Raw genomic sequence first — 26,058 nt, 5'->3', positions numbered from 1 at the left:
AGATTATTTGGTTTCACTGATGGTCATCAGTGAAAAGCCAGTTTGAGTGACTGAGTGTTTTGTTTGGATGGTCTCTGTGGGCAGTTGTACCGCGCTGCTGACGGATTTTTGGAGTGATGTCGTCTTTTAAGCTGGTATAAATTGTGACTTCTGGATTGAAAGTCTGTCTTGTTTTGCTTGCATCTTCTTGTGACACCTCCCTGTAGCACCTCTCTGGGCATTCTGCAATTAAATGACACAGAGAATACCGTTTCTCCCCATGTGATAGTGCTTTTGAGCTGTCCACAGTCGTTACCCCCCCCCCCCCCCCCCCCCCCCCCCCCCCCGCCGGTGTGAGATGAGAGCATCCATCTTGGAAGACTGTGGGATCTCTGACATCTTTTTCCCTGAACTTTCTCTTCCTAACATTTACAAGTGCTAGAATGAGGGAAGAGGATCCCAATGACCTCAACATTTGAAGGCAAAGAAAAGTCTTGACCACGTTCTGGCATCTGCGGAGTCATCTAGCCAGGGCTGAAATATGTAACAGAGAAACACTAGCTTGTCTGAGTGGCCCTGACTTGATTCTCAGATCAAGAGCCTCATTCTCAGAGAGTGGACAACACCTTGACCTCACAAGCGTGGTGGTCCCAGTGGTCAACCAACTTCCTTACACTGGCCCTTCAGCGCTGTCGTGTAGTAAGCAAAGCAGCTGGTCTGTGACAGGAGGGTAGAAACTGAGAATGCTCAAGTGCTAAAAGACTCTTGTATCGTGTAATTAATGCATAGTGTACAAGAGCGTGCCTGTGTGTGCTTGAGTGAGAGTGAGCAGCGAAGGTGTAGTATTCCCATGATGCAGGTCTAGGTTTAGGGTTTCACACGCACATAGACGGCTCTCGTGAATACTGGTGCTGAGTAGGTCAGCATTTCCATTCATCTAATGGTTTTTACACACTGATAGCATGTCTGCACTCCAGTGTTTGCTCCTTGTGGCCTGTTTTTATTGTGCGTATACATTTTCAGAAAGGGTCAGTCATTTGGTTTGGGCAGTTTTTTATTTTGGAATTTTTGCTGTTGTGACTTGAGTATTTTGTAGCCCTTATGGGAAACTCAGTCTGATCTGCAAATTCTCATGCTTTCCTCAGTAAGTCATACCGGGGCTGAAGCCCTGATCCCAGTTGACAAGCACAGCCTCTCCAGTGTGATGGCAAATGTGTCTTTGGTGGGATCTGAGGAGAAATCTTATTTCCCTGTTTATCTATGCTAACCAGGCATTGTGGGTCTGTGTTGCGAAGGATCTGATCTGCAGATGTGCTGTCTGCCTTCATGGTGGAAGGTTGAGTTTGTGCAAGTACCATATGGTGGCTCAAGTTTAACGATTACTACAGTTAAGCATTTCTCATCCTTTGTGTTTTTGCCTTAGACACATTTTGGCATGAGAGTCATCAAACTTTGCTGTGATCTACAGATTCTTGAAGGTTGCAATCAACCAGTGTTGTATTTAGAATAAGTCTCCATGAAAATGTGATACTGGAAAGATCGGGTTTGGGACCTTCTGGTGATGCTGTGGTTCTCAGTCACTTCTCTGGTACTGTGTATATAATCTCTCCATGTATGTAAATTGGTGCTGATGTGTTTAAGCCATAACTCGACGCTTCGCCTTAATGCCCTGTAGTATACAGGTTTAATTAGACTTCATTGTTTGGTTCTTTGCTGTTTTTCTGATCTCGGGTGTGGGGCTGGAACCTGGATAATGTGTCAATCGTGGGTTGTCATGGGGACATACTAATAATTCATTTCACCTTAGGAGAATTGGAGAGTGCTGAAGCTGTTCTTCTCCTGCCACATTACACATGAAGTTCCTTTGTACTGGAGGGCAAATGGCCAGGGGGGGGCTCAGGGACTTCCTTTGTCTTTGCTTGTTCATTCATGCTTTCGTAGCTAGGAACCCAGAATTTCTGTTTGGGAGGTTGCTTCTCTAATTTTGGATACCATAGTTTCGGCCCAGTGCAGCCTCAGGCTTGAAGAGCTAGGACTTTATCCTGAACCTCTCACGGTGAGTTGTGTATCTTTCCCAACCTGGTCATATTGATATAGCCTAGCAGTTTGGTCTGGCAGTGCAGTAATTTCTATTCTAAACATCATGGAGAGCAGATGGTGAAGTTTCAGCCTCCACTTGACAGTCCAGTGTGGCAGCTGCTTCAGGCAGGTTACAGCTGATATTTGGGGGTGAAAGGGCTGTCTTTCAAGTGGGTGATTGACTCAGTGTGCTGACACTGTGTCGGGTTAGGCTACCTGTGCTGTACGTGATTGATTCTGTGTACTGTCACGGTGATGGTTTATCTCTCCTGTCTGCGATTGCTCCGGAGTAGCCTTTGCTTGAAGAGGCAGTCTGTAGCTGTAACATGCATACACCATGGTGCTGCAGTACTGTGGGGCCCGGGGGCTGGAAGTCATATAAATGTCTGGAAGCATGTGGGTGGTTGCTGCTTGGAAAGTGGGTGGTCCTTGCACAGGTGTGAACGCGTTCCCTCCCACATAGTCCTTATCCTGTTATTCGATTATCTCCCGGAAGTCAGAAATTCTCTCGGACGTCTCCCGTTCGAGCTACACACATCTCGGAACAAACATGGCTGCCTCCATGAACACGCTGTTGTGTGTTGTTGCTTTATATTTTACCGTATTTGTAGTGAGATTGTCTCTCAGAAAAAACAAACAAACAAGAAACACGAACTAGTCAAACCACATTAAAAGCTTTATAAAATATTTTAGTAGATTCATAGCGGTATTCTTTTGTGCGAGAGGCAAACAAACTACAAACAAACAAAAGACACTGGGAAAAATCTGATATTGCATGCTAGGGCACTGTTTACGGTCATGACATGGTATTCTCTAAATCGAACCCATGCAATTCCATTTATAACTATTAATATTTATAAAGTAGAATTACCGACGTTTCGTGACGTTTTCATCCGAGTTCCGATAATCGGACCCTGTTGTCATGGCTCTTTCTCATGAATTTCCGGTTTCAGCATGGGGGAAACTTGATTTTGTTCCAGTTAAAAGTCCTTGCATGGCATGTTGTGTGTGTCATACTTTACTGTGAGCTATCCCTTTCACTAGGTGGTTGTCTGAAGTTGGTGCCCCCCATGGAAAGTGGGTGGCTAGAATTCTACCGTGAATGTGTGCGCAGCACTTTGCTGTAGGGTGTGGCGGGAAAAAACCTTGGCGATGTGTCGAGTCCATAGAGCTGAACAGCTTTTCCTGAGAAATAGACAGTGACCCACAGCTGGATAGTGCCGGGTTGCAGGAGAATGATGGCTGAAACATCTGAGGTGTGTGTATGGGTGTGTGCATACTGGAAGTTATGCCAGACTGGATTTCCTAATTGCTTGATGATTTGTGAATAGAATTAGATTAAAAACAAATCCATACTCCTTCTACCATTTTTACTGTATGGGTTTTTTTTTTTGCTCTGCTCTTGTTGTGGAATGAAGGGCAGCTTTCGGCTTGAGGTGAACAGGTTCTGGCTCACGTTGGAGGTCTTTGAGTCTCGCTCCTTAAACTCGGGGCTTGCTACTGGTCATTGTTTGCAGGGAGGCCCTAGGAACCGGAGAAGCGCATGAATGAAGAGAGTTTCTCTTGCTGGATGTCACCGCTTAGCCTTCCTTCTCATTTCAGGAGTCTGCCTCTGGGCCCTAGGTGACCGACACACATGGCTCAGTTTCCAACAGCTTTCGGAGGTGAGTAGATGGCGGGAATCTTGCCCCTGCTTGAACATGTTTGGTATGCAGCGAGTGACTCACAACCCCCAAAGCACAGCCAGTGATGCGGTATGAATATGAATCTCGTAATTTTGTCACATTTTCCACAAACAGTCCAACGGGTTTGACTTGGCTGATCACGTGATTAATGGGTGTGTCCTAATTTCAAAATTCAAACAATTCAAGGTGTCATGATTAATTTCTAAGGAACATGAAACACTGGACATAGTTAGGGCCCAGGAGACATTAAGTCTGCCAAACATGGTGCATTGCTTTGTCTTTGCGTGCAGTTGTGTGTCCTTTGACATCGGCCCATCTCCTTCTGTAGAGAGGCAGCTTATTGGATTTGGGGAATGTCACATGACAGTGGACTGTTTTTTTGATGTTATAAATGCTATTTGCATCTCCGTGGGGGACACCTCCCCATAATTCGTACAGCCGTGGCGGTGTTTGTGGATGTAAAATGAAACCAGTGCACTGCCATGAATAGTGCCTTTTGCCTTCCAAACCGTCTCCTCTTTCAACTCATATTCTCACTCAGGGGGTGCGGATGCCTGGGTCATCACTGTGGAGGAGCGGGCCAAACACGACCAGCAGTTCCACAGCCTGTCACCCAGTCCTGCTGGCTTCATCACTGGTCAGTCTGGGAAGGGGAATTCCATAATGGAAATTCCACATGGAATGAGAGCACCGAGCAGGACAAGCGATTTACTGAGGTTGCCGTGTTTCACTGTTCTTCCAGGTGACCAGGCTAAGAACTTCTTCCTGCAATCCGGCCTGCCCCCACCAGTCCTGGCACAAATTTGGTAGGTGATATGGGAACGGTTCCACACATAGATACTCCTTATAACAAAACTTAGACTTAGCCTAAGGAAGGTTATCTGCTTACTAAGGGAACTCTGTGTTTAAGTACTAACAAGTTAACATTGCAGTTTATATATATATATATATATATATATTTTCACATGTTCAGGACAAAATTCCCAATGGGAATACTTTGAATTCCCTTCCACAACTTGGTTCGGGCTGGTAGATACATGCCCAGTAGAGGCCTCCGTTTACAGACGGGATGGTCACGTACCCCTGTGTTTGGGGCTGCTCCCATTGAACAGATGACCGTCTCGATTTTATGTATTGTCTGTGTAAACTGTAATCTGTCCTACCTGGGCACCTAGTTACCGAAATCGTGCTTCTTTGAGATTTTGGTATGTTGTGGTCTCAGTAAGTAAGTAAATAAGTAAAAATTGTTTATATAGTGCCTTTTTCCAAACAAGAGTCACAAAGCGCTGTACAGAAAGAAAACCTAGATAATGTAATACATAAAGCAAGGTCAACCAAATGCCTTCCTGAAGAGGTAGGCCTTTAGCAGGGGTCTCCAATTCCGGTCCTGGAGAGCCACTGTCCAGTAGGTTTTGAATCCTGCCTGGCTAATGATGAGCCACACCTGCTCTCAGGTAAATAGCAGGAACAGCGGTGGCTGATTAGAAGCCAGGTAGAATAGAAAATTTGCTGGATAGTAGCTCTCTGGGACTGGAGTTAAAGGCCCCTGAACTTGAGCTTACATTTAAACATCCGACTGAGTCTACCAACCTTAATGCCAGTGAGAGATTGTTCCAAAGTCTGGGAGCTCCAAAGGTGCGATCCCAATGTGTCCTGGTGCATGGGATAGCAAGATGACCAAACTGGGCAGAGACATGCAAGGTTCTCTAGATGAATATAGGGATTTGAAATTGGATTTCAAAACAACATATGAAGGTGTTGAGGCTTTAAAGAGCTGGAGAGTTGGGTGTTATCAGCATAGAAATGATAAGAAATACCATTGAAAGAACCAAAAACTTGCAGTAACGCTTGCAATAATAGAAGTATGTATAGCAAGAAAAGGATGGGCCAACACAAACCCCTGAGGCACCCCACAAGTCGGAGAAGCACTAGCCAATGATAGCTCACCCACACAAACAGAAAAACTCACATCGGCTAGAAAAGAAGTGAAAGAGAGCAGACACAAGCCAGAGATCCCTACTGAGTGATTTAATCTACTTAAAAGAATCTCATGATAAACAGTATCGAAAGCCAAACTAAGATCGAGCCACAGTAGTACAGATTGTTCTCTAGCATCTGCAGCCCCTAATAAATCATTATACATTTTAACTGCTGTTTCAGGAGAATGATGCTTTGGAAAACCTGACTGGAAGGGATATAAGACGTTATGCTTCTCAAGGAAAATAGCCTTTTCCTGCGCAACAACCTTTTTTAAAAAAAAAAAAATAAAAAATTGCGAGAAATGGGAATTTACAATGGACCTATAATTCTTAGGGAGTGAAGGATCAAGGCTGGATTTTTTTTCAATGAAGGATGAACAATAGCATGTTTGGAATATGTAGCGACACATCCAGAGAACAAGGAGTGATTAACTACAGATAGATGGCTGGGACCATGGAGTCAGAGGGCACTGAGAAATACAGACTGCAGTCTCATGTCTCTGCTTGCCTTTGACCAGGACTCTGGCAGACATGAACAATGACGGGAAGATGGACATCCACGAGTTCTCCATCGCGATGAAGCTGATCAAGCTGAAACTGCAGGGCCACAACTTGCCCCTATCTTTGCCCCCTGCCATGAAGCTGCCCCCTTATGGTAAGCTGATCCCAACACGTGGCCGGCTAACTGGTTTAGCCAGACCCTAATATAACAGCTGCTGCTCACTCTATCCTCTGTAGGGATACCAGGTGTGCCCACAATGGCAGGTATCCCAGGGGTGCCGGCCGTGCCCCTCGCCCCGCTCTCTGGACTGGGCATGTCCCCCCCTCTCGTCTCATCAATTCCCGCGCCCGTAGCACCGATAGCCAATGGAACCCCTGCTATGATCCAGCCCCTACCTGGCTTCACACACTCAGGTGCGCTCTGTCCTGTCCCCTAACCTCCACGCCTCCCCCGTCCGCCCGTTACCCTAGATCTCCATATGGCGTCTTTCCATAAATGACTAAATTCCGTTGTGCTTTCACCATCCAGCCGCTGCACTAAACAGAAGCTCCTCCGTCAGCCGCCCCAGCGCCAAGCTGCAGAAAGGGCTGTCTCTGGAGTCTGCCAGGTGGGTGCTCCAGCATGTTCCCTATCTCCTGAATCTGAGAGCTAGGGTTGGGACACCCGTGCTCAGCTGTTCGTACCCGGCATGGCCACTTATACAGGTCTAGTTACTTCCTTCCATGATGCATTGAAACAGCTGGGGGAGGGGGGGGGGGATTAGGCTTTCTGCCCCTCTCAGCCCTTTATTGAGAAAGAGGCAGTGTGGTGCCAGCTTTGAGGTTAGGGGGAGACCTGTTTTTGGGGTGGGGTGTCCTGTCCTGCGTCTATGGAGTCCTGTGGATTCTTAAAAGGACATCAAATAGATTATATAGATAGATAAAGTATCTGAAAATATCTTTTTACTAGTAAGTATTAAACATTGCCAGAGAACGATCCAATAATCGTGGTTACATAATCAGAATATAACTTATTTTTAGTATAATTTATTGGGTTTTTGTAGACTCGCATTCTTTGCGTATTTTTCATTTTTGTGTATGTCCTGCCCTGGTCGTCCAGCTTTGCTTTTTTTTGGGGGGGGGGGGAAGCGTGCCAGTGAAAATGGGAGAATGCAAATTGGAAAATAAGAACGAAGTACCAGTTTGAGCCCCCAGTCTGTAAAAGGCCGTTACCCGAGACCGGCGCCGTGGATTCGCGTGAAATTGGCACCTCCTGAAAGGTCTTTTTATTCTGCACAACTTCCCCTGTACATCTCAGTCGGGGGAAAAGACTCTTTGTTTCAATTTTAAATCGAGGGACAGTTCAACCCGCAACCTACACTAGCTTTATATGTGCATATATATTTATATAATGTGGAAATGACTTGTGTGGAGGTACAGAGGTAGTAATCACACAAAACCAGGAGTTTCCCCATGGCCCTAAGAAGCAACATCTCTTATTCTGTGTGTCTGCTGCTGGGTTTTGTGCACCAGTACAGTTTGTCTGCCTGTGGTACCCTCACGGCGTTTGTGCTTCTTCCAATCCCAGTGGCCCGACAGCGCCCCCTGCAGACTGGGCTGTGCCATCGTCCTCGCGGCTGAAGTACCGCCAGCTTTTTAACAGCCATGACAAAATGATGAGTGGGCATCTGACAGGTGGGCGCCGCTTGTGTGAGCGTCACCCCTCCCCATATAGAATCTTCTTTTGCAACATTTTAAAACGATCCTGCATGCAGAAAATGCTCTGTGCACGACAGCTTGTGAAGCTCTTCGTACACCAGCTCAGTCTGGTTCTGCTGTCAGCTGTGGTCGTAACCTGTGGCCTCTTTGCAAAGGCTTTTATCAGTGGGAGTTTGGTCACTACTGATGCCGTGCAAGATGCTACTAGGTTACTATAATAACCCATGGTGTGGAATACATCATCCTGCAACTGGACCATGTTAATCCACATACTTTAGAACAGGGGTGTCCTGAAGAGCCACTGTCCAGTAGGTTTTCTGTCCTACCTGTCTTCTGATGAGCCACACCTGTTCTCAGGTACATACCAGTAACAGGTATGACTTCTCAGAAGCCGGGTAGGATATAAAACCTACTGGACAGTAGCTCTCCAGGACCGGAGTTGGAGACCCCTGCTTTAGAAGCTCGAGTTATAGTGACCAGTTATGCTCACTGTAAGTGATGTTCACTTGAAGCTGGCGGGTCCACGGCATGTGGTTCTATGTTGTTCTGAAGCCAATTCGCTCCACTCTGTAATCTCCCTCACTGTCTGTGACTTCCTTTTTAGGACCCCAAGCGCGAACCATCCTGATGCAGAGCAGTTTACCCCAAACGCAGCTGGCCTCGATATGGTGAGACGGAGGAATGCTGCCCTTTAAGCGTGGTTAAAAGTTACCAGCATCCTGTCTGTTTGCTAACTGCAAGCACAAGGTGTGCTCTGAGGTTAAAGACCTCCCTTTGGTTCATGGTTCTGTAGGAACCTTTCAGACATTGACCAGGATGGAAAGCTGACAGCAGAGGAGTTCATCCTGGCCATGCATTTGATTGACATGGCCATGTCAGGGCTGCCCCTTCCTCTGGTGCTGCCACCGGACTTAATCCCACCCACCTTTCGGTACGTGAGTGCGGCTGCCTGCTTCAAGGGCCTTCTGTGGCTGTTTCTCCAGCCCATCACCAGGAGTTAACAGAGGTGCTGTTTTTAACCCCTTCCAGGAGAGGGCGCTCTGGTAGCGGGATCTCAATAACCAGTGTGCACAGTGTCGACCAGCGTGGGCCTGAGGAGCCAGAAGAGGAGGAGCAGCAGGGCACGGAGAAGAAGCTGCCAGGTCAGGGGTCAGAGGTCATGTGGGTGTGGTTGTCACCTCTAGCTTAGGAAGCCCTGTGACGGTTTGATGGTCGCATTTCTGAATGATGGGTGTTGCACATGAACCTTCATCTTTATTAATCCTGTCCGTCTCCAGTAACATTTGAGGACAAGAAGCGGGAGAACTTTGAGCGCGGGAGCCTGGAGCTGGAAAAGCGCCGGCAGGCCCTGCTGGAGCAACAGCGCAAGGAGCAGGAGCGCCTGGCCGCTCTGGAACGGCAGGAGCAGGAGCGGAAGGAGCGCGAGCGGCTGGAGCAGGAACGGCGACGGCAGCAAGAGCTGGAGAAGCAGCTGGAGAAGCAGAGGGAGCTGGAGAGGCAGCGGGAGGAAGAGAGGCGGAAAGAGATGGAGAGGAGGGAGGTGAGGGAGAGCCCGGCGCATGGGAGGGGTGTGGGTGGATGGTTTCCTTGACGACTGTGATGTCCCCCCATCCCAGGCAGCCAAGCGGGAACAGGAGCGCCAGCGGCAGCTGGAGTGGGAGCGAGCTCGCAGGCAGGAGCTGCTGACGCACCGCAACCGGCAGCAGGAAGACATGGTCCTTCTCAAAGCCAGGAAGAAGACGTTGGAGTTCGAGCTAGAAGCACTGGTAGGTCTGCACGACTGTCAGTAGGGGAAGAGAAACCCGAGAGTGTGATCCGTAAAACTACCAGGGTCTAAAGCCTGGAGCACACCAAGCCAATTTTTGACCACTGGAAGCCATGGGGCCATCTGTGAGAGGCAGTGAATGTCGAAGACTGCCGATTGTGGCGGTGTGTGAGGCGCGGTTAGTCCCCATCAGCGCTGTTTTGGCCGATCGAGGATGTTGAATCACCGTTGGAGCTAGTTGGAGAAACTGAGGTCTCTCACGGGGCTGCGTGCCTCTCGTCGTGCTGATGTGTTCCAGTTCAAATTCACCATGGATGGGAGCCGACCATTTGGATGTCATTGTTGGTGCTACAGTCGCCCAGCCTAGTTTTTTTTTTTTTTTTTCCCCCCTGGACCGTTATGGTTTTTGCAGCCTAACATGTGGTTGGATGCGTCGTTTATCTTTGTGGAAACACGACTGTCACTTGCTGTTTGTCCGCCAGAATGACAAGAAGCAGCAGCTGGAGGGGAAACTGCAGGACATCCGCTTCCGCCTGTCTGCCCAGCGGCACGAGATCGAGAGCACGAACAAGACCCGCGAGCTGCGCATCGCTGAGATCACGCACCTTCAACGCCAGCTCCAGGTACAGCTACCGCTCCCCCGGCCTCGTCCTGGGCCGACGTGGGGCCAATGCGGACCCTCCCCTCATGCTTTCGTCCCATGGTACAGGAGTCTCAGCAGTGGCTGAGCCAGCTGATCCCCGAGAAGCAAAGCCTGAATGACCAGCTGAAGCAGGTGCAGCAGAACAGCCTGCACAGTGAGTGGCGCAGTGCCTGGGCCCTTTCTGTCACTGCCCCACTGGACGAGTGGAGCGGCTTGCGTTCACATTTCCGGTTCCATCTTCAGGGGACACCCTGGCGAGCCTGCGGAAATCCCTGGATGCGAAGGAGTCCACGCGGCAGCAGCTGAAGAGCCAGCTGGACGTGGTGGAGAAGGAAACACAGGCCAAGATGCAGGAGATGGATGCCTTCAACACTCAGCTCAAGGTGGGGGCATGTGGCTGCAGTATGTGTACACAGGGCTGGGGGGTCTCATTCAAATGCGCATATGGGGGATATCCAGCCTGGCCCCTCTGTCAGCTCCGTGATGTTCTCATCCTGGGGGGGGGTACTTTGGATGGATGAGGGTGGGAACCAGAGTACAGAGTAGGACATTAAAGGGCGCTACAGGCATGTCTGGGGTTTGTACTATACACACACACACTACAGCTACACTGTACAAGGGTGTGTCAGGGCTCGCTGTCCTACCTCTCGTCTTTTATCCTCTGTTTCACTGTATTTTTGCTGCCCCTCCCACCCAACCCCAATGTTTATGGCCTGGGCATCTTCTAGGCCCTCTGCTTTTTCTATGAAGTAAACACGGCACGCATTGAAGGCCTGCATCTGGAGCTGCTGCAGCAGGACCATAGGGGGAGTCAGGTAGTCACCAACGGCCCTTCCTGGGCCACTGGGTGTGCTGCTCACTGCTGCCCCTGCTGGATGCTGGAGACTAGTGCACCTTTGCTGCTAGTGATTAATTTTTCAGCTTACCACAAGGCAGACTGAGTTTGGAGTTGCTGTACTCACACACTGGGGTTTGTACTCACATTGCCTGCCATGCTATGGATGGATAAAGGATTCCCTGTAAGTGTCAGCTGCTGTGAGGCGGGAGAGGGAGGGTCCCTGTTTAGGAGGTGGGAGAGGGAGGGTCCCTGTGGGGGCCTGATGTTCATTGAGTGCTGTGGCAGAAAGGCATGTGCTGCTAACGTCTTTCGCTCTTGTGCGTCTGACTTAAGACTGGCGATAGCTGCAGGCTGTTGAGATTTGATACAGCGCCCCCTGTGTTTTTGTAGCATAAAGGCCTGTTGTCTTGTCTGTCGCCCCTCCTAGGCTGTTTACAGCATTTTGGTTCTGTTTTGCAGGTGTTTCCCACTCTTCTTGATTTTATCTCCCTCTAAGCACAAGGCTGTCTTTGAAGGCTCCTTCAGAGCAAATGCTGACATTCTGCTTGGGTTCCTGCAGGGAAGCTGTGAAAGGCAGGCTCCCTCCAAACCAGCAGGTGGCGCTCTGTTAAGCCGTGCTAGCCCTGACATATCAGGCTTGCAGTCTGCCACAGGATTCCCGTCTGCCCTGACTACAGAGCTGTGTCGTTTTCTGAGACGTGGGACAGATGCTGCAGGATACAGTAAAACCTCAGATTGCGAGCATAATTCGTTACGGAAACGTACTCGTAATCCAAAGCACTTATACATCGAAGCAAATTTTCCCATTAGAAATAATGGAAACTCGGATGATTCGTTCCACAAATATTCATAATACAAAATATAAAGTAAAAATACTTAAAACAAATTAACCTGCACTTTACCTTTGAAAAGAATGATGGAGGGTGTGAGGGAGATGAGAGAGAGGAGAAGAGGAGGGTTATTTTGTAGGATGACTCGCTATAACTAACGGAATCACTGCTATCTGTTGGCCCATTGGAATCTTTTTTTCTTTTTGTGCGACTTTAACAAGGAACCTGTCCAATGACAGCTGCTTTTGCCTCCTGTTCGATTTTGCGGAAATGTGGACGTTGTCGTTAAACAGATTCATCACTTGCACTGTTACACCCTTATTCGGGTGGTGCTTTTCTACTAAATGTTGACTATACGACTGAGGCACGCCGACTGAGACCGTGCATGGGAAAAGACTACCCACAATCCTGCAGCGATAGAGAGAGAAGAACCATCGGGTCAGTTGTCATTACGTGACACTCCGCAGACGAATCGTATACATAATACTCGTATTGCAAGACCTCACTTGTTTATCAAGTTAAAATTTATTTTAAAATTTTGCTCATCTTGCAAAACACTCGGAAACCAAGTTACTCGCAATCCGAGGTTTGACTGTATATTTAGGAATGAAAGTCTGTAAAAAAATAAATAAAAATTAAGAATATTAAGAGTCAGAGGGGAGCTTGTATGAATCATGAATGAGCTTAGAATAATTTCTGGAGAAAAAGCAAAAGCACAGTCCTTATTCATACACTGAGGGAGCTGTTCATTTGGAATAAAGACCTAGATTTATGTGTCTGGTTTTGTGCTGGGTGGAGCAAAGCTTTGAGCTCAGTTTTGAGCCCAAATGCATGGATCGCATGGGTCTACCAGTGGATGCCAGTGAATTAGTCTGGCCCTGTCTCAGAATGCAGGAGACGTTCGTTGTGGATCGAACCCAAAGCCGTCGGCTTTAAAAGCTTCACCAAAAGGGCTGAATTGCTGGCAGGCAGCGTTAAGCTGTGGATGCTCATTAGAGAACCTTATGCGAAGAGAAATGTTTTGATTGCTGCTGGGATTACATCAAATACGTCAGTGAACTTGGCTGGATAATGTGGCTGTGAGTGGGGGGTGGGAGTGTTAAATATATGAACATGTTCTGTGTCCTTCAGGGCGTTTGCTAGATTGGGAAATGAGAAGAAAAAAGGAAGCATGCAGCCAGAGGATCGCACAAGCAGCCAGAAGGATGTAATGAGATGGGAAAATGCCAAGCAGCTGGTACCTAGAGGGCAATTTAGAGATGACAGGGCATGGGCTGAAACATGAGAGGGGGTGATTGTGCCAGGAAAATGGTGTTTGGTTTGATTTGCATGTTATTCTGAACTGGGTGGTCTGGCCTGACAGGGCCTGTTTCAGTGTTTGTGTGACGTGAACTAACAACCACTGTTTCTGGTTCTCGCTCACTGTCTGCTCGCTCACAGGACTAAGGGTCACCCCTGGGTACCCGGTAATGTCATAATACGCCGTTTCCCGTCATTGAGCGTGTTGTGTAATCACGAAATTCTAATATCGCCCCGTGACAAAGACTGAGTGTTAACGATGTGCGGGCTTGGTGCAGCTGCGGATCTTCATGCCCTCCCTGCCATCCTCACCTTCCTGAACAGCGCCCCCCGGTGTGCTGTGCAGATAGGGCCAGAAACCCTCAGTGTGGTTCTGCCCACACTCCTGTGGGGTGGTGACACGTCTGGGTCCATGGGGAATTTCTGTCTCTCAGTGGGGAGTGACGTCATTTCCAAATTCCAACACGGATGCTTTCCAGGCCCAGAAGTGACTGCCGAGACTAGGTATTGTTTATAGGGTGACACAATATGCTTCACCCCCCTGCTCACCCTTTGCGTTCCTCACCACCATGCCTAGGAGCTGAGGGAGATGCACGGCAGTCAGCAGAGGCAGGAGGACCTGGATCCGGAGGTCAAGCTGAAGGAGCAGGTCGAGCAGAAGCTTAAGGACGGGGAGGCGGATAAGGACGCCACGGAGCACCTGGGCGGCAGGTGAAGAAGCTTGACACGTGTCAGTGGTTACAGGTCAGTCGCAGAAAGGACGGCTTGGGTCAGCCCCGCCTGTCTGTACTCCCCAGGTCGGATGCTGTGGGAGAACAGGTGCCTTGCGTGTGGCGGGATGAAGGGGGGGACAAGGTCGCCCCTCCCCCACTGCTGTGGATGAAGCGGGTGGCAGAGGATGATATGAGAAACAAGAGGGACGTGCAGGACAAACTCAACCAGCTGTTCAGCCAACAGCCGGAGGCCGGGAAGCTGCCAGCTCAATCCGCCTGGCCCACAGGTCAGTTCTAGTCTGTCCGCTGAGTTGGGCATCTTTGTTAAAAAAGGTTGCAAACTGGTGTGACTTTTCCCTGATTTCGCCCTCCCCCCCCCAGCAGACAAAATCCCTGTAACTGGCTTCAACCAGGACAAGGTGAAGGTGGTCTTCTACAGAGCCCTGTACCCCTTTGAGGCTCGTAGCCATGACGAGATCACCATCCAGCCTGGAGACATAGTCATGGTGAGTCAGCATAGACACGGACATGGAGAGCGACCCCCGTAGTGTGTGGAAGGTATAGCCATTAAGGTAGCTGTGATGTGTACAACAGGAAATGACAGAAAGTTCTATGAGGAAGGTGTTTCTCAGAATGAGTCCTCTGTGTAGCATGGGCTTATGGGTAATGTAGTACTGCTGTGGACGGTGTGGCGAGCGTCTCTACAAGTACTAACCCTGCTTCTCACCTGTGTGCTCTGCACCTGGAGGTGAGAGGGGAGTGGGTAAGTGCTGCTTGGTCGCCCTATCCTCTGTCGCCCACCCCCACCGCACCCGCCAGCTCTCTGTGTACTCCCTGGCTTGTGTTTCTGCGTCTGTATCTGCTGTGATCCGATGAAAGCGATGGCAGTCGCGTGTGGATGCGGATTGGCAAGGAGACAGGCTTTGGGAGCAGAATCGCAGCACTTCATCGGCCTGTGACATAGGGCGACCGCTTAATCCATGTGAGGACGGACACTTTGAGCTATGACAGGGTTTGTAAGCTACCAGTTCAACCATTTGTATTAAAAGGACCCAGATTTCATTTAAGCACTTAGAGTTCATGCTGCGTGCCGATTGGTCAGTCTCCTATAATGACATATGTGTCATTAATGTTAATGTGAAACAGCTGGATGAGTATTTCAATCAAGGAATCAAATCACTGAAAGTACAAGACGGACCAAATAATTTAGCCGAGCACAGCAACCTTTCGGTTTTAAAGTAGTGTGTAAAAGCTGAAGTAGCTCAGTGTCCCTCCTGACATGGATTTGGTGGCCACCCTAGTGTAACATGCATGGCCTGTATGTTCAGGAAGCTGTCAGATTGTCCGGTTATATGCCGTATAAAGGTGTTAGACATGCTTCATCTCCATGAGTAGCTTCTTAAACTTGTCTTCATGGGGAATACCTACCTGTGAGCATAGTGGCTGCTATTGGGTGTGTTTGATGTTCAGCTGTTTCTGGTGGGTGTGACTGTTCTGCTAGGGCGTGGCTTAACTCATAACTCCTCCCCCCTAATCCCGCCCAGGTCGACGAATCGCAGACTGGTGAGCCTGGCTGGCTAGGGGGGGAGCTCAATGGGAGGACTGGGTGGTTCCCTGCCAACTATGCAGAAAAGATCACAGACACAGAGGTCCCTGCTGCTCTTCGATCTGGGGCTGCCATGGGCTCTGCCCCCAAGCTGGCCACTCATGCCACACCCAGCAGTGCTTCAGCCACACCCACCCCCATGCAGCCACCTCCCCCTGAGGCCAGGACCGCCCCGCCTCCAGTGACCTCCGCCGCCCCACCACCTCCGTCCTCTTCGTCGTCCTCTTCCTCCAACAACTGGGCGGACTTCAGCAGCACGTGAGTCACAGCGAAGCAGAAGTGATAAAATCACGAGTGCCTGATCCCAGTACAGCAGGTCAAGAATGAAGTCCACTTGGGATCCATCAGGACGCACAAAGGCTTTTTTCTGAACCTTGATCCCTGACTCCAGGTGGCCATCAAACACGGTAGAAAAAGCCGAGGGGGATGTTTGGGACGCATGGCCCCCCCAGCCTTCGCTGTCGGTGCCCAGCGGTGGACAACTGCGGCAGCGGTCTGCTTTTACCCCTGCCACCCTGACAGGATCGTCGCCCTCACCCGTGCTGGGCCAGGTATGGTGAGCACATGCCCAGTGGGCATGCTGCCTGTATTGGGGACAGCGCCCCCTGCATACTCCTAAGTACAGTACGAGTGTGGCACCACTTAGTGGACACACTACCTTCCTTTCCTCTCTCAGGGGGAGAAGGTGGAGGGACTCCAAGCGCAGGCTTTGTATCCATGGCGAGCCAAAAAGGACAACCACCTGAACTTCAACAAGAGCGACGTGATCACCGTGCTGGAGCAGCAGGACATGTGGTGGTTCGGAGAGGTGCAGGGCCAGCGGGGCTGGTTCCCCAAGTCGTACGTCAAGCTGGTCTCGGGTCCCGTGCGCAAGTCGCTGAGGTGCGTGTGTCACCCGCACATCCTCACTCACTAGGAAGCACCTTGTACCCGCAGTGTGTGTGTTTACATGGGACAGAGAGGGAGGCAGAGGCATCTCACTCCAAGGACCAGCTTGCCGATATCTGAAGGGTTTACGCACCTACTGTTTTGCCATCATCCATCCAACTTTCACGCCTAGTCTGTGGCGCGTGGCGCATAGAGCCCAAGGCTAAGCTCCTTCCTGGATGGAAGTTGGTTCATCACAGGGCACATACACTCAGAATCTTACTCTCTGGGCAACATCAGTTAGTCTAACTGCATGTTTTCGAACTATGGGAGGAAACCAGAGTACTGGGTGAAAACCTACGTAACACAGGAACTCCCACATCAGCCACAGACTGGATTTACAGCCCCAGCTGCCAGGCAGCGGTGCAAACCAGAGCCACCAGCACAGCCTCAGCATCACGTGGCCCTTAGGAAATTTAACTGAGTTCGTTTTTACTTTATCCTCACTGTTTCCTTTTCCTACATTCCATGCAGCATCGAGTCGGGTTCGTCTGAAAGCCCCCCGAGTATCAAGAGGCCCACACCTTCCCCCAGCAAGCCCACAGAGTCTGGAGAAGGTGATTATCCCTCAGAAAACATTGACCACGTCCACCTCAGCCAGATGCCCTCCCTTTTGGCCCCACCCACCATGGTCTGATCCACCCCTTACACTCTCCCTGTGGCCCACGCCCACTACAGCCAGATCCACCCTCTTGGCCCCGCCTACCACAGCCAGATGCACCCCCTTGCTGTTCCCTCTTGGCCCCGCCTACCACAGCCCAATCCACCCCCTTTGTGCTTCCTCTTGGCCCCGCCTACCACAGTCAGATCTACCCGCTTGGCACTTCCTCTTGCCCCGCTTACCATAGTCTGATCCACCCCCCTAGACACTCCCTTTGGCCCCCGCCCATTACAGTCGGGCCTAACCCCTATGCACTCCCTCTGGGCTTGGCCACTAGCCACACCCAATACATGTTTGCTCCTGTTTTCTTTTCCACTTAGTATTTTTCTTGATTTAATTTTTTTAACTTATTAAAAAATACTGTTTTCTAGTTGCCTGTACTAATAATTATGAGCATATAAATTATTTGTAATTCTTGTTGATAAATGTGTGTGTCTGTGTTCCCAGAGTACATAGCGATGTACACATATGAGAGCAGCGAGCAGGGCGACCTTACCTTCCAGCAGGGGGATGTCATCTTGGTAATTAAGAAGGAGGGAGACTGGTGGACCGGTGCGACAGCGGGCAGGACAGGGGTCTTCCCCTCCAACTATGTGAGGCCCCGGGACTCGGAGGTAGGGCTCACCTTCACTGGGGCTGATGACAGACTGATCACAGTCAGGGAAGCAGAGCTGCTTCTGGAGAATCAAGCACCGAAAAGTGCATACAATTTTCAGCGCTGTTACCCACAATGCCCTCTGCGCCTGGCTAAGTCCCCTCTCTGTATCCCTTTAGGTCCTGGGCTCTGCAGGGAAGACAGGGAGTCTGGGGAAGAAGCCAGGTGAGACTCGACTGTATTCCACGTGGGTCTGGATGTGTTAATGATGCACGGTTACAGGACATGGAAGTAGTGGGGTAGGGGCTAGACATCAATTAATTATGTGAAAATGGGTCACTTGTACAGAACCTTGCCATTGTCTTGTGAGGGGTGTTATCCCCGTGTTTCGGTGTGGTATCTCCTTGCTTACCTGACTGTCCCTCTGCTGCCCCCCCCCCTCAGAGATTGCTCAGGTGATTGCCGCATACACCGCCACAGGGCCAGAGCAGTTAACCTTAGCTCCTGGGCAGCTCATCCTCATCAGAAAGAAGAACCCAGGTGGCTGGTGGGAGGGGGAGCTACAGGTTTGTACCGACTCTGATCTCTGTGCTCCTCGTTTCAGCTTACACCCCCCCCCCCCATAACCACCTGCCTTATCTTTTCAGGCCCGGGGGAAGAAGCGCCAGATTGGCTGGTTTCCAGCCAATTATGTGAAGCTGCTGAGTCCGAGCACCAGCAAGACCACGCCCACGGAACTTGTGCCACCCAAACCGCAGGTGCCCAACGCAGGTGGGAACAAACCCCCGTACAGTCATGTCACCAAACACTACACCACAGGCCTGTTTTACCATTTAATTTGTATGAGAAACAGATTTTGGGGTCTTCAGCTGTTACTCCTGCACTTGTAATGTTGTTTTACAGTGGTCTGTTATGGTGTCATGCTGTGGTACCAGTGATACATTGCTGCAGTGTGGTGTAGTGTTGTGGTACAGTGATTTGGTGTTACGTGTGTTGTAATATAATCCTTTATTGTGGTTTGGTGTTATGGTGTGATGATGTGGAACAATGGTATGTTATTGTGGTTTGGTGTTGCGGTGCAGTGGTATGTTGTAGTGTTGTGGTACGGTGGTGTGTTGTTGTGGTGGGGTGTCATGGTACAGTGGCACAGTGGTGTGTTGTTGTGGTGTTGGATTGTAGTAAGGTGGTGTGGGGTTGTGGTACAGTGCATTGTTTCCCCTACCATTATATTAGGGGGGCGCCCTGCCCCCCAACGGCGCCAGATCACAGCAGAAGTCCTTTAAGGTTACCTTTCCTATAGAACAGGTCAATACATTGTCCTTTTATTAAACTAAATAGCCTTATGTTATTTATCTTATTTACACAACAGCTTGTCATTTTTGTCTTTACACGGCCACACGTTTACAATTCTCCTCTGCTCTCTGTATCGCGCAAGGCAGAGTTCCGCCCTGATGCGCGTACAGACATGTGCGCGCACACACAGGTGAGCATGCCCCAGTGGACAGAGAGCGCGCGTCGGAAAACATGTCGCGTCAACTACCTGAAAAGCAGACAAAAATATCTGCGTTTAAACGCTCCTGGGGTGGTGGTTCTGATGTTTAGTTAAGTTGTTATATTGACTGCTGTCATTAAAAGAAACACATGAACACCATGAATCCTATTGGTGTTCATCTGCCTACCCCCCAAAGCTATAAATCTAGGGGAAACACTGTAGTGGTATGTTGTGATGTGGTGTTGTGGTACAATGGTATGTAATTGTAGTGCAGTGTTGTGGTATGGTGGTGTGTTGTCGTACGGAGTTGTAGTACAATGGTGTGGTGTTATATCCAGTATAGTGGTGCAGTGTTACCGTACAGTGTTGTGGTACAATGGTACGTTATTGTAGTGGTGTGTTGTCGGTGGAGTTGTTTTACAATGGTGTGGTGTTGCGTCCAGTATAGTGGTACAATGTTACAGTACAGTGGTGTGGTGTTGTGGTACAATGTTACATGTGGTGTTATGTTATGTGGTATGTTGTTGTGGTACAGTGGTATGTTATTGTAGTGTGGTGTTGTGGTATGTCGTCGTGGTGCTGTGGTACAATGGTTTATTGTGCTGAGGTTGTGTGTTGTGGTACATTGGTGTGTTGTGGTGGAGTAGTATCTGTGGTGTTATGGTATAGCGGTGTTGGGTTGTGGTACTGTGGTGTATTGTATAATGGTATATTGTGGTGTTGTGGTACAGTTGTACATTGTGCTGTTGTACAATAATATGTTATTGAGCTGCAGAGTTGTACAGGGGTTTGTTGTGGTGTTCTGTTACGTGCGATGTTGTGGTACAGTGGTGTGTTGTGGTACAGTGGTGTGTTGTGGTACAGTGGTGTGGTGTTACGTCCAGTACAGTGGTGCAGTGTTGCAGTAAAGTGTTGTGGTATAGTGTTACTTGTGGTGTCGTGGTACAGTGGTGTGGTGTTGTGGTACAATGTTACGTGTAGTGTTGTGGTGCAATGGTGTGGTGTTGTAGTTATGTGCAGTGTTATGCTACAGTGGTGTGTCGTGGAACTTTGGTGTGGTGTTACATCCAGTACTGCAGTATTTTAGTATGGTGTTGTGGTGTCATGATACGGCGGTTCTCCTTGCTGACGCTACGTCAGGCTGCTCTGCTCTCCAGCATGGTGCTGACCGGCGCCCCCACCCTCTGCTCTCAGTGTGCCAGGTGATTGGCATGTACGACTACACGGCACAGAACGACGACGAGCTGCCCTTCTCTAAGGGCCAGATCATCAGTGTGCTCAGCAAGGACGACCCCGACTGGTGGAGGGGGGAGCTCAACGGCGCCGTGGGCCTCTTCCCCTCTAATTACGTCAAGCTGACCACTGAAACGGACCCCAGCCAACAGTGTGAGTAGCACCACCAGACCCTGGACATGAGGGTGGGCAGAGGAAGGGCTGTGTGCGTGGGCAGGTACAGGGATAGCTGTCTAAGCAGATGAGAGACGTTATAGGTGTGGTACTGAGGTAGAGAATCCCAGATTGCTCTCAGGTTGGACCCACATTCTTCAGGAGGCCTCTTTGAGGACCTTTCATGCTATAGTTTTTCCCAGTAGGTGTGAGTCCATTGTGTCCAGTCCAGCCTTCAGCATTGCTCCATTGTTCTTAGTCTGTCTGTCATGCTGCCCCCTCCCAACATTTGCCTGGCATGCAAGACCTCTGTCATGTTTGCCTCATGTGGTGTTGTGCCAGATTCATTTGATTTATTTTTTTTTTCTTAGCCTGTGTATTTGCATTTTTTTGTTGTGCGTGTTTAACTCTTCAGTTTGCTTATGTGCTGTGTTCTCCTCCTCTTTCCAGGAATCATATGTTGCCCATTTCCCACTCAGCCTTGAAAGTCCTCAAAGAGACCCACTATCCCCTATACACTGCCCCGCGGGATGATGGGAGATGCAGCCCTTGATCATGTGACTCCTGCATGATCGACAACTGGCCTTTGGGCCAGAAGAACCCACTGCAGAGCAGTTACTATTTGATTTTAAATCATACATGCATGGAAAATCTACAAGCAACCTCCAACTCTTTCCTGCAATTATAATAAATTCAGTAATTCATTGTTTTTTCTTTTTATTTTTAAGCAAGATTTTTTTAATAGACTGTCATGAAGATGTGCTTGGATAGTGGGTCCTTTTGTGGCTTTCTGTGATTGAAATACTGTATGGGTGTTGTTCTTCCTTGTGCGTTGTCATTGGAGGCCTCGGTCATTCTAAACGTCCATCATTTATGTCCCGAAAAATCAAGGTCAGGCCACCTGACCTGGCCAGTGACCTCCGCCCAATGCCTAGCAGCTCCCTCACTCTCCCACAGTCCTGCTCCACAGAAAGACCCACTATCGCCAAGCTCAGTGTTGAAAGCATTAATGGTGCACATCATCTGAAGGGCCTCTTGGCAAAGCTGCTTCACCCCACCAGTGTGGGGAGTCGGAGTTCAGTGGCCATGGTCAGATGGGGAGAGAGGTGAGATGGGTGTTGCGATTAATCTGCAGCCCCCACCCCCCATATGAGAGCCCCTTTGCTCCCCCTTTTGTGAGTCCAGTGTTATTTTTGTTGTTAGACCAAACGTTATATTAACAGCTTGTTTTGCCATGCTTTTCCTTTGCCTATTTTGTTCCAGAAATGTGTTGGACTAAATGGTGTGTTAAACCAAAAAAAAAAAGCGCACACACACACACACACACACACACACACACACACTTTCAGGTGAGAGTAAGGTTGTCTTCCCCCATATGATTAATTGGGGATTTTAACACTTTGTTTTTCCACTAAATATATACTTGCATTAAGAACTGTTTTTTTAATGAATTCAACTAGTTTACATGTTTTCTCAAGTTTTGTCCAACTACATTTTAAAAATGTGCTTAAAATGCTACATTTTAATTCTGTATACCATGTCACTACCAATCTAGTTTATTTTTTATAAATCAGTGATTGTAATGGATAATTTCTTTGGCTACTATCTCCAGTATATAGTTAAATTTTTTTTTTATTTCATATGAAAATTAGTTTTAACAGCAGATCATTTTGAGAGAAAAAGAATTAAATTCCAGCGTGGCTCCGATTTTCCTTTGTCCTTTTGTTGGAAGTCCAAAGAATGCAGTAAATCACAAAGTGGAGACATTCTCCATTCAGTCCCAAAGTAACGGCAGAACTCCAGTGCGGAAACCTCCGGCAGATCTCCTGGTGTATCTGCCGTATAAACGGGTCTGTCTTTAAGTGTTTTACTACAAACAAACAATACATGCCAAAATACTATTTACTCTTTTATTCCCTAACAGTATTATCAATTACTGTAACTCTAAAATTGTAATGTGAAGTACTTGTACAGAACGTTTTGTTTGCTGTTTTTCACGACTGGTTCCGCATTACGATATGCTGGGCTTAGCTGGTTTTCCACCATTATTGGAGAACCCAAGACTCCTGGGACTTTTATGTGCTCCGGTCAGAGACATCTGGGCCTCCAGATGATCCACACAATCCTAAAACTGGTTTCTTTTCTTGTCATATTGCATATGGGGAAATCAGAAAAAGGAAAATAAAATGAAATGTCCTTTTCTATTGGTTTCTGTTACTGAAGCGAATCGAAAATGGTTCTAAAGAATGAAATATAAATACAAGAATTAGATTTAATATAAGCTTTGTAGATGAGTACAAATCTGTGCAAGGAGCGATGGTTTGACGAGTTGGCGAGTGACGTTCCGTATGTATTCAGCGTGAGGCTGTTTACCTGAGGAGCCTCTGTTCGCTCACAGTGTGGCTGCTCGCTCACAGAAGCAGAATGACTCTCACACGTTGGGGTCACAGTCTCTTACAAGGCCGTTCATTTAGAGTGTGGCATCGTGAGGCCCAGGTAGACACGATAAGAAATAAAAAGCATTTTTTAGAACGTTTTTCATTTCCTGGTGTTTCATCTGTGATGTCGTACACAGCTGTCTTCTGGTTTTGTTATTTTATTATTAGACATTGCGTCAGAGATGCTTTAACTTTATAGAGAATAGTAGAAATCTCACAGAAAATCTTTTCACTGGAAGGAAACAAACAAAATTACAAAATGTTGCCGACATGGAAAATTAATTCTGATCCTCGCAGGAAGTAGTTCCGTATGTTTGCATTTGTATGTGGCTTTGAGGGTTTGGACTCTACTGCAGTTTTGCTGATTTAAATCTCCTGGCTGGCAGAGTGATGCACCATTGGGCCCTTGAGCAAGACCCTTAACTCCAGTTGCACCAGGGACTGTCTGACCATGTTCTGTGTCTCTGATATGAAGATATGTTAGGGGATGTATATTAGGGATTCATTCCATGGATACATCCCTGGGTCTCCTTCATTTCCTGTCTGATAACACTGAAACTGCTTCTGTGTTTTCGAAGTCAGGGCCCAAATGGTTGTCACTTCTGGCAGGGTGTGCATGGAGGCCTGGCACTCGGAGCTGGTCCTGACCCAGGCTGTTATCCCATCCTGTCAAGAGTGTTGCATCGTGCGTCCAGGAGGAACATTTTTTTCGTTTCAAGGGTGTATTATACATGGCTGTGATGACAATATAGCTTGACTTGACTTGATCTGCAGGGTGTGCTGACCTGCATCTCCTGGACATGCTGACACCCACCGAGAGGAAGCGGCAGGGCTACACCCACGAGCTCATCGTCACAGAGGAGAACTACGTCAGCGACCTTCAGCTGGTGACTGAGGTATAAGCTGGAGAAGGACGTAGCCTGACTTTTCATTAGTGTACTTGGCGCCGGAAGTGTCATGCCCTCTGCTCTGTGGCCCCCTCACTGCAGAAACATTGTACTGTGGTATGCGCAGGTTTTCCAGAAGCCAATGCAAGAGTCCGAGCTGCTGACAGAGAAGGAAGCCGCCATGATTTTCGTCAACTGGAAGGAGCTGATCATGTGTAACATTAAGCTACTGAAGTATGTCTGACCCAATGGCATATAAGAGAGTTTGGGGACACAACTTAATTTAATTTCAAAGATCTGTTTATTGGGGACGTCCTGTCGCTCCCAGTTCTTATGCACCTAGCCAGACCCCCAACCCAAACCTAGTGTTAAATGATCATTTTTACTTGGTCTGGCATAATTGAAGAAAGTGAGACATTCCACTTAGAGAACCTAGAATGACACGAATATGGATTGAAGTTATTGGATTTTAGACAAAAATGAAATTCAATCAAATTTCACGATATATCCCGCAGCAAAACATGGCAAGTTTTCTGGGTTGTTCTGTAAGTCTCTCCTCCTCAATCCCCCAGAGCCCTGCGGGTGAGGAAGAAGATGTCGGGCGAGCGCATGCCAGTCAAGGTGATCGGGGACATTCTGACAGCCCAGCTGCCTCACATGCAGCCCTATATCCGCTTCTGCAGCTGCCAGCTCAACGGTGCCACCCTCCTGCAGCAGAAGACGGACGAGGTGCCCGACTTCAAGGAATTCGTCAAGGTAGCAGCCAGCTGAAGTGCATCATTGTCTACGAAGCTGGGGGGGGCGAGCTAAAGTCATGTCCACTTGTCGGTTTGCTTTTATAAAACTTGTCTTAAAAATCATAGCTGTAATTCAGGCTTATATTAATAGTTTTATCAGTTTGCATTTAATTATTTGTATGTAATTTTTCCATAACTGTTGATCCCTGCATTCTCTATGGCTTAGGAGTGCATTCTGCAGTCCATATCTGGCCCGGTAGAGTATTTAGAACTAATTGGAGGTGCTAACGTGACCGAGGATGTGCTGTTTCAGAGGCTGGCCATGGACCCACGATGCAAAGGCATGCCGCTATCCAGCTTCCTTCTGAAGCCCATGCAGAGAGTGACGCGTTACCCCCTGCTCATCAGAAACGTACGTCAAGGCCCAGCCACCCCAAAGCCTGAAATGGTGCTTATACAGCAGAGTAGGAGGGTTTCTTGGTAAAGTCACAGCTCTCTGAAGAACCATGCTAGGGTTCATGTGAGTTTTAGTTACACAAAAATGTTCCGTGGGCAGAACAAAAAATGATCATCTCTCTAAACCAATCAGCTTGTAGAGGAGGTGGGTCCAAAACATCTGATTGGTTTGTCCTGCCTCCTCTAGTTGGTTGGACCCACCCCCTGTGATGTGTCCATGTGTATTTCTTGACTGGCACACTCTTATATAATATGCTGTATTGCAGATTATTACTAGCAGATCCAGCAACCAAATTGGTGTAGCAATCTGATTCGTTATCTCTCTGAACCAATCACTTTTCATTCTGCCCTCAGAACATTTTTGTGTAAGTAAAACTCATAAGCCGGCCCAAGGTTCAAGCGAACTAAAAGTCTACTTAAGGCCCAGTGGCCACCAGGGGGTGCCCCAACTGCTCAGCCTGTCAGAACGGGAACGAAGATAAACAGTGACATCTAGGTTAATCAGATTTTGCTTAGAGCCCCACAAAAGGGTTGGGTCAACCCCACACGGTACATCAGAACAATGTGGCACCTCGCACTTGAAATCAATCAGGCTGATACTGGGATTATCCCCAGATTCTGGAAAACACGCCTGAGAGCCACCCAGACCACAGCCACCTGCGGCAGGCCCTGGAGAAAGCAGAGGAGCTGTGCTCGCAGGTCAATGAGGGTGTCCGCGAGAAGGAGAACTCGGACCGCCTGGAGTGGATCCAGACCCACGTGCAGTGTGAAGGGCTATCCGAGGTACAGTCACTCGGGTGCTAGGCACACGTATTCATGCACATCTCTGAGAACGAGGCTCTAGCTCACCATCAAACTCGCTGC

At 48.6% G+C, this 26,058-nt stretch overlaps 1 protein-coding gene across 4 annotated transcripts in view; it reads left to right on the top strand.

Annotated features, from left to right (window-relative positions):
• Positions 1–26,058, top strand: part of itsn1 (intersectin 1 (SH3 domain protein)) — a 33,072-nt gene that overhangs the window by 1,959 nt on the left and 5,055 nt on the right. Inside the window, exons 2-34 of one of the 4 annotated variants that reach the window (XM_049009109.1) lie at positions 3,661–3,722; positions 4,285–4,380; positions 4,486–4,549; positions 6,241–6,377; positions 6,461–6,637; positions 6,753–6,831; positions 7,791–7,897; positions 8,526–8,589; positions 8,715–8,852; positions 8,951–9,063; positions 9,199–9,461; positions 9,538–9,687; positions 10,169–10,309; positions 10,396–10,483; positions 10,573–10,712; positions 11,058–11,144; positions 13,874–14,007; positions 14,094–14,296; positions 14,394–14,515; positions 15,554–15,873; positions 16,007–16,166; positions 16,292–16,497; positions 17,017–17,099; positions 17,651–17,817; positions 17,978–18,023; positions 18,243–18,364; positions 18,446–18,569; positions 20,485–20,676; positions 23,889–24,010; positions 24,129–24,235; positions 24,574–24,757; positions 25,052–25,150; positions 25,810–25,977. In XM_049009109.1, coding sequence (XP_048865066.1) covers positions 3,695–3,722; positions 4,285–4,380; positions 4,486–4,549; positions 6,241–6,377; positions 6,461–6,637; positions 6,753–6,831; positions 7,791–7,897; positions 8,526–8,589; positions 8,715–8,852; positions 8,951–9,063; positions 9,199–9,461; positions 9,538–9,687; positions 10,169–10,309; positions 10,396–10,483; positions 10,573–10,712; positions 11,058–11,144; positions 13,874–14,007; positions 14,094–14,296; positions 14,394–14,515; positions 15,554–15,873; positions 16,007–16,166; positions 16,292–16,497; positions 17,017–17,099; positions 17,651–17,817; positions 17,978–18,023; positions 18,243–18,364; positions 18,446–18,569; positions 20,485–20,676; positions 23,889–24,010; positions 24,129–24,235; positions 24,574–24,757; positions 25,052–25,150; positions 25,810–25,977 — 4,431 coding nt within the window. In that variant the 5' untranslated portion in view covers positions 3,661–3,694. Of the gene's footprint in view, positions 1–3,660; positions 3,723–4,284; positions 4,381–4,485; positions 4,550–6,240; positions 6,378–6,460; positions 6,638–6,752; positions 6,832–7,790; positions 7,898–8,525; positions 8,590–8,714; positions 8,853–8,950; positions 9,064–9,198; positions 9,462–9,537; positions 9,688–10,168; positions 10,310–10,395; positions 10,484–10,572; positions 10,713–11,057; positions 11,145–13,873; positions 14,008–14,093; positions 14,297–14,390; positions 14,516–15,553; positions 15,874–16,006; positions 16,167–16,291; positions 16,498–17,016; positions 17,100–17,650; positions 17,818–17,977; positions 18,024–18,242; positions 18,365–18,445; positions 18,570–20,484; positions 20,677–21,126; positions 23,213–23,888; positions 24,011–24,128; positions 24,236–24,573; positions 24,758–25,051; positions 25,151–25,809; positions 25,978–26,058 lie in introns of those variants that run through there. The other 3 variants (XM_049009101.1, XM_049009113.1, XM_049009125.1) reach the window with 3 other exon arrangements.

Source organism: Brienomyrus brachyistius, chromosome 1 (genome assembly GCF_023856365.1).
Source record: "Brienomyrus brachyistius isolate T26 chromosome 1, BBRACH_0.4, whole genome shotgun sequence".
Classification (NCBI taxonomy): domain Eukaryota; kingdom Metazoa; phylum Chordata; class Actinopteri; order Osteoglossiformes; family Mormyridae; genus Brienomyrus; species Brienomyrus brachyistius.
Note: the sequence above shows the minus strand (reverse complement) of the source record. Positions and strands in the feature narration are given on the sequence as shown.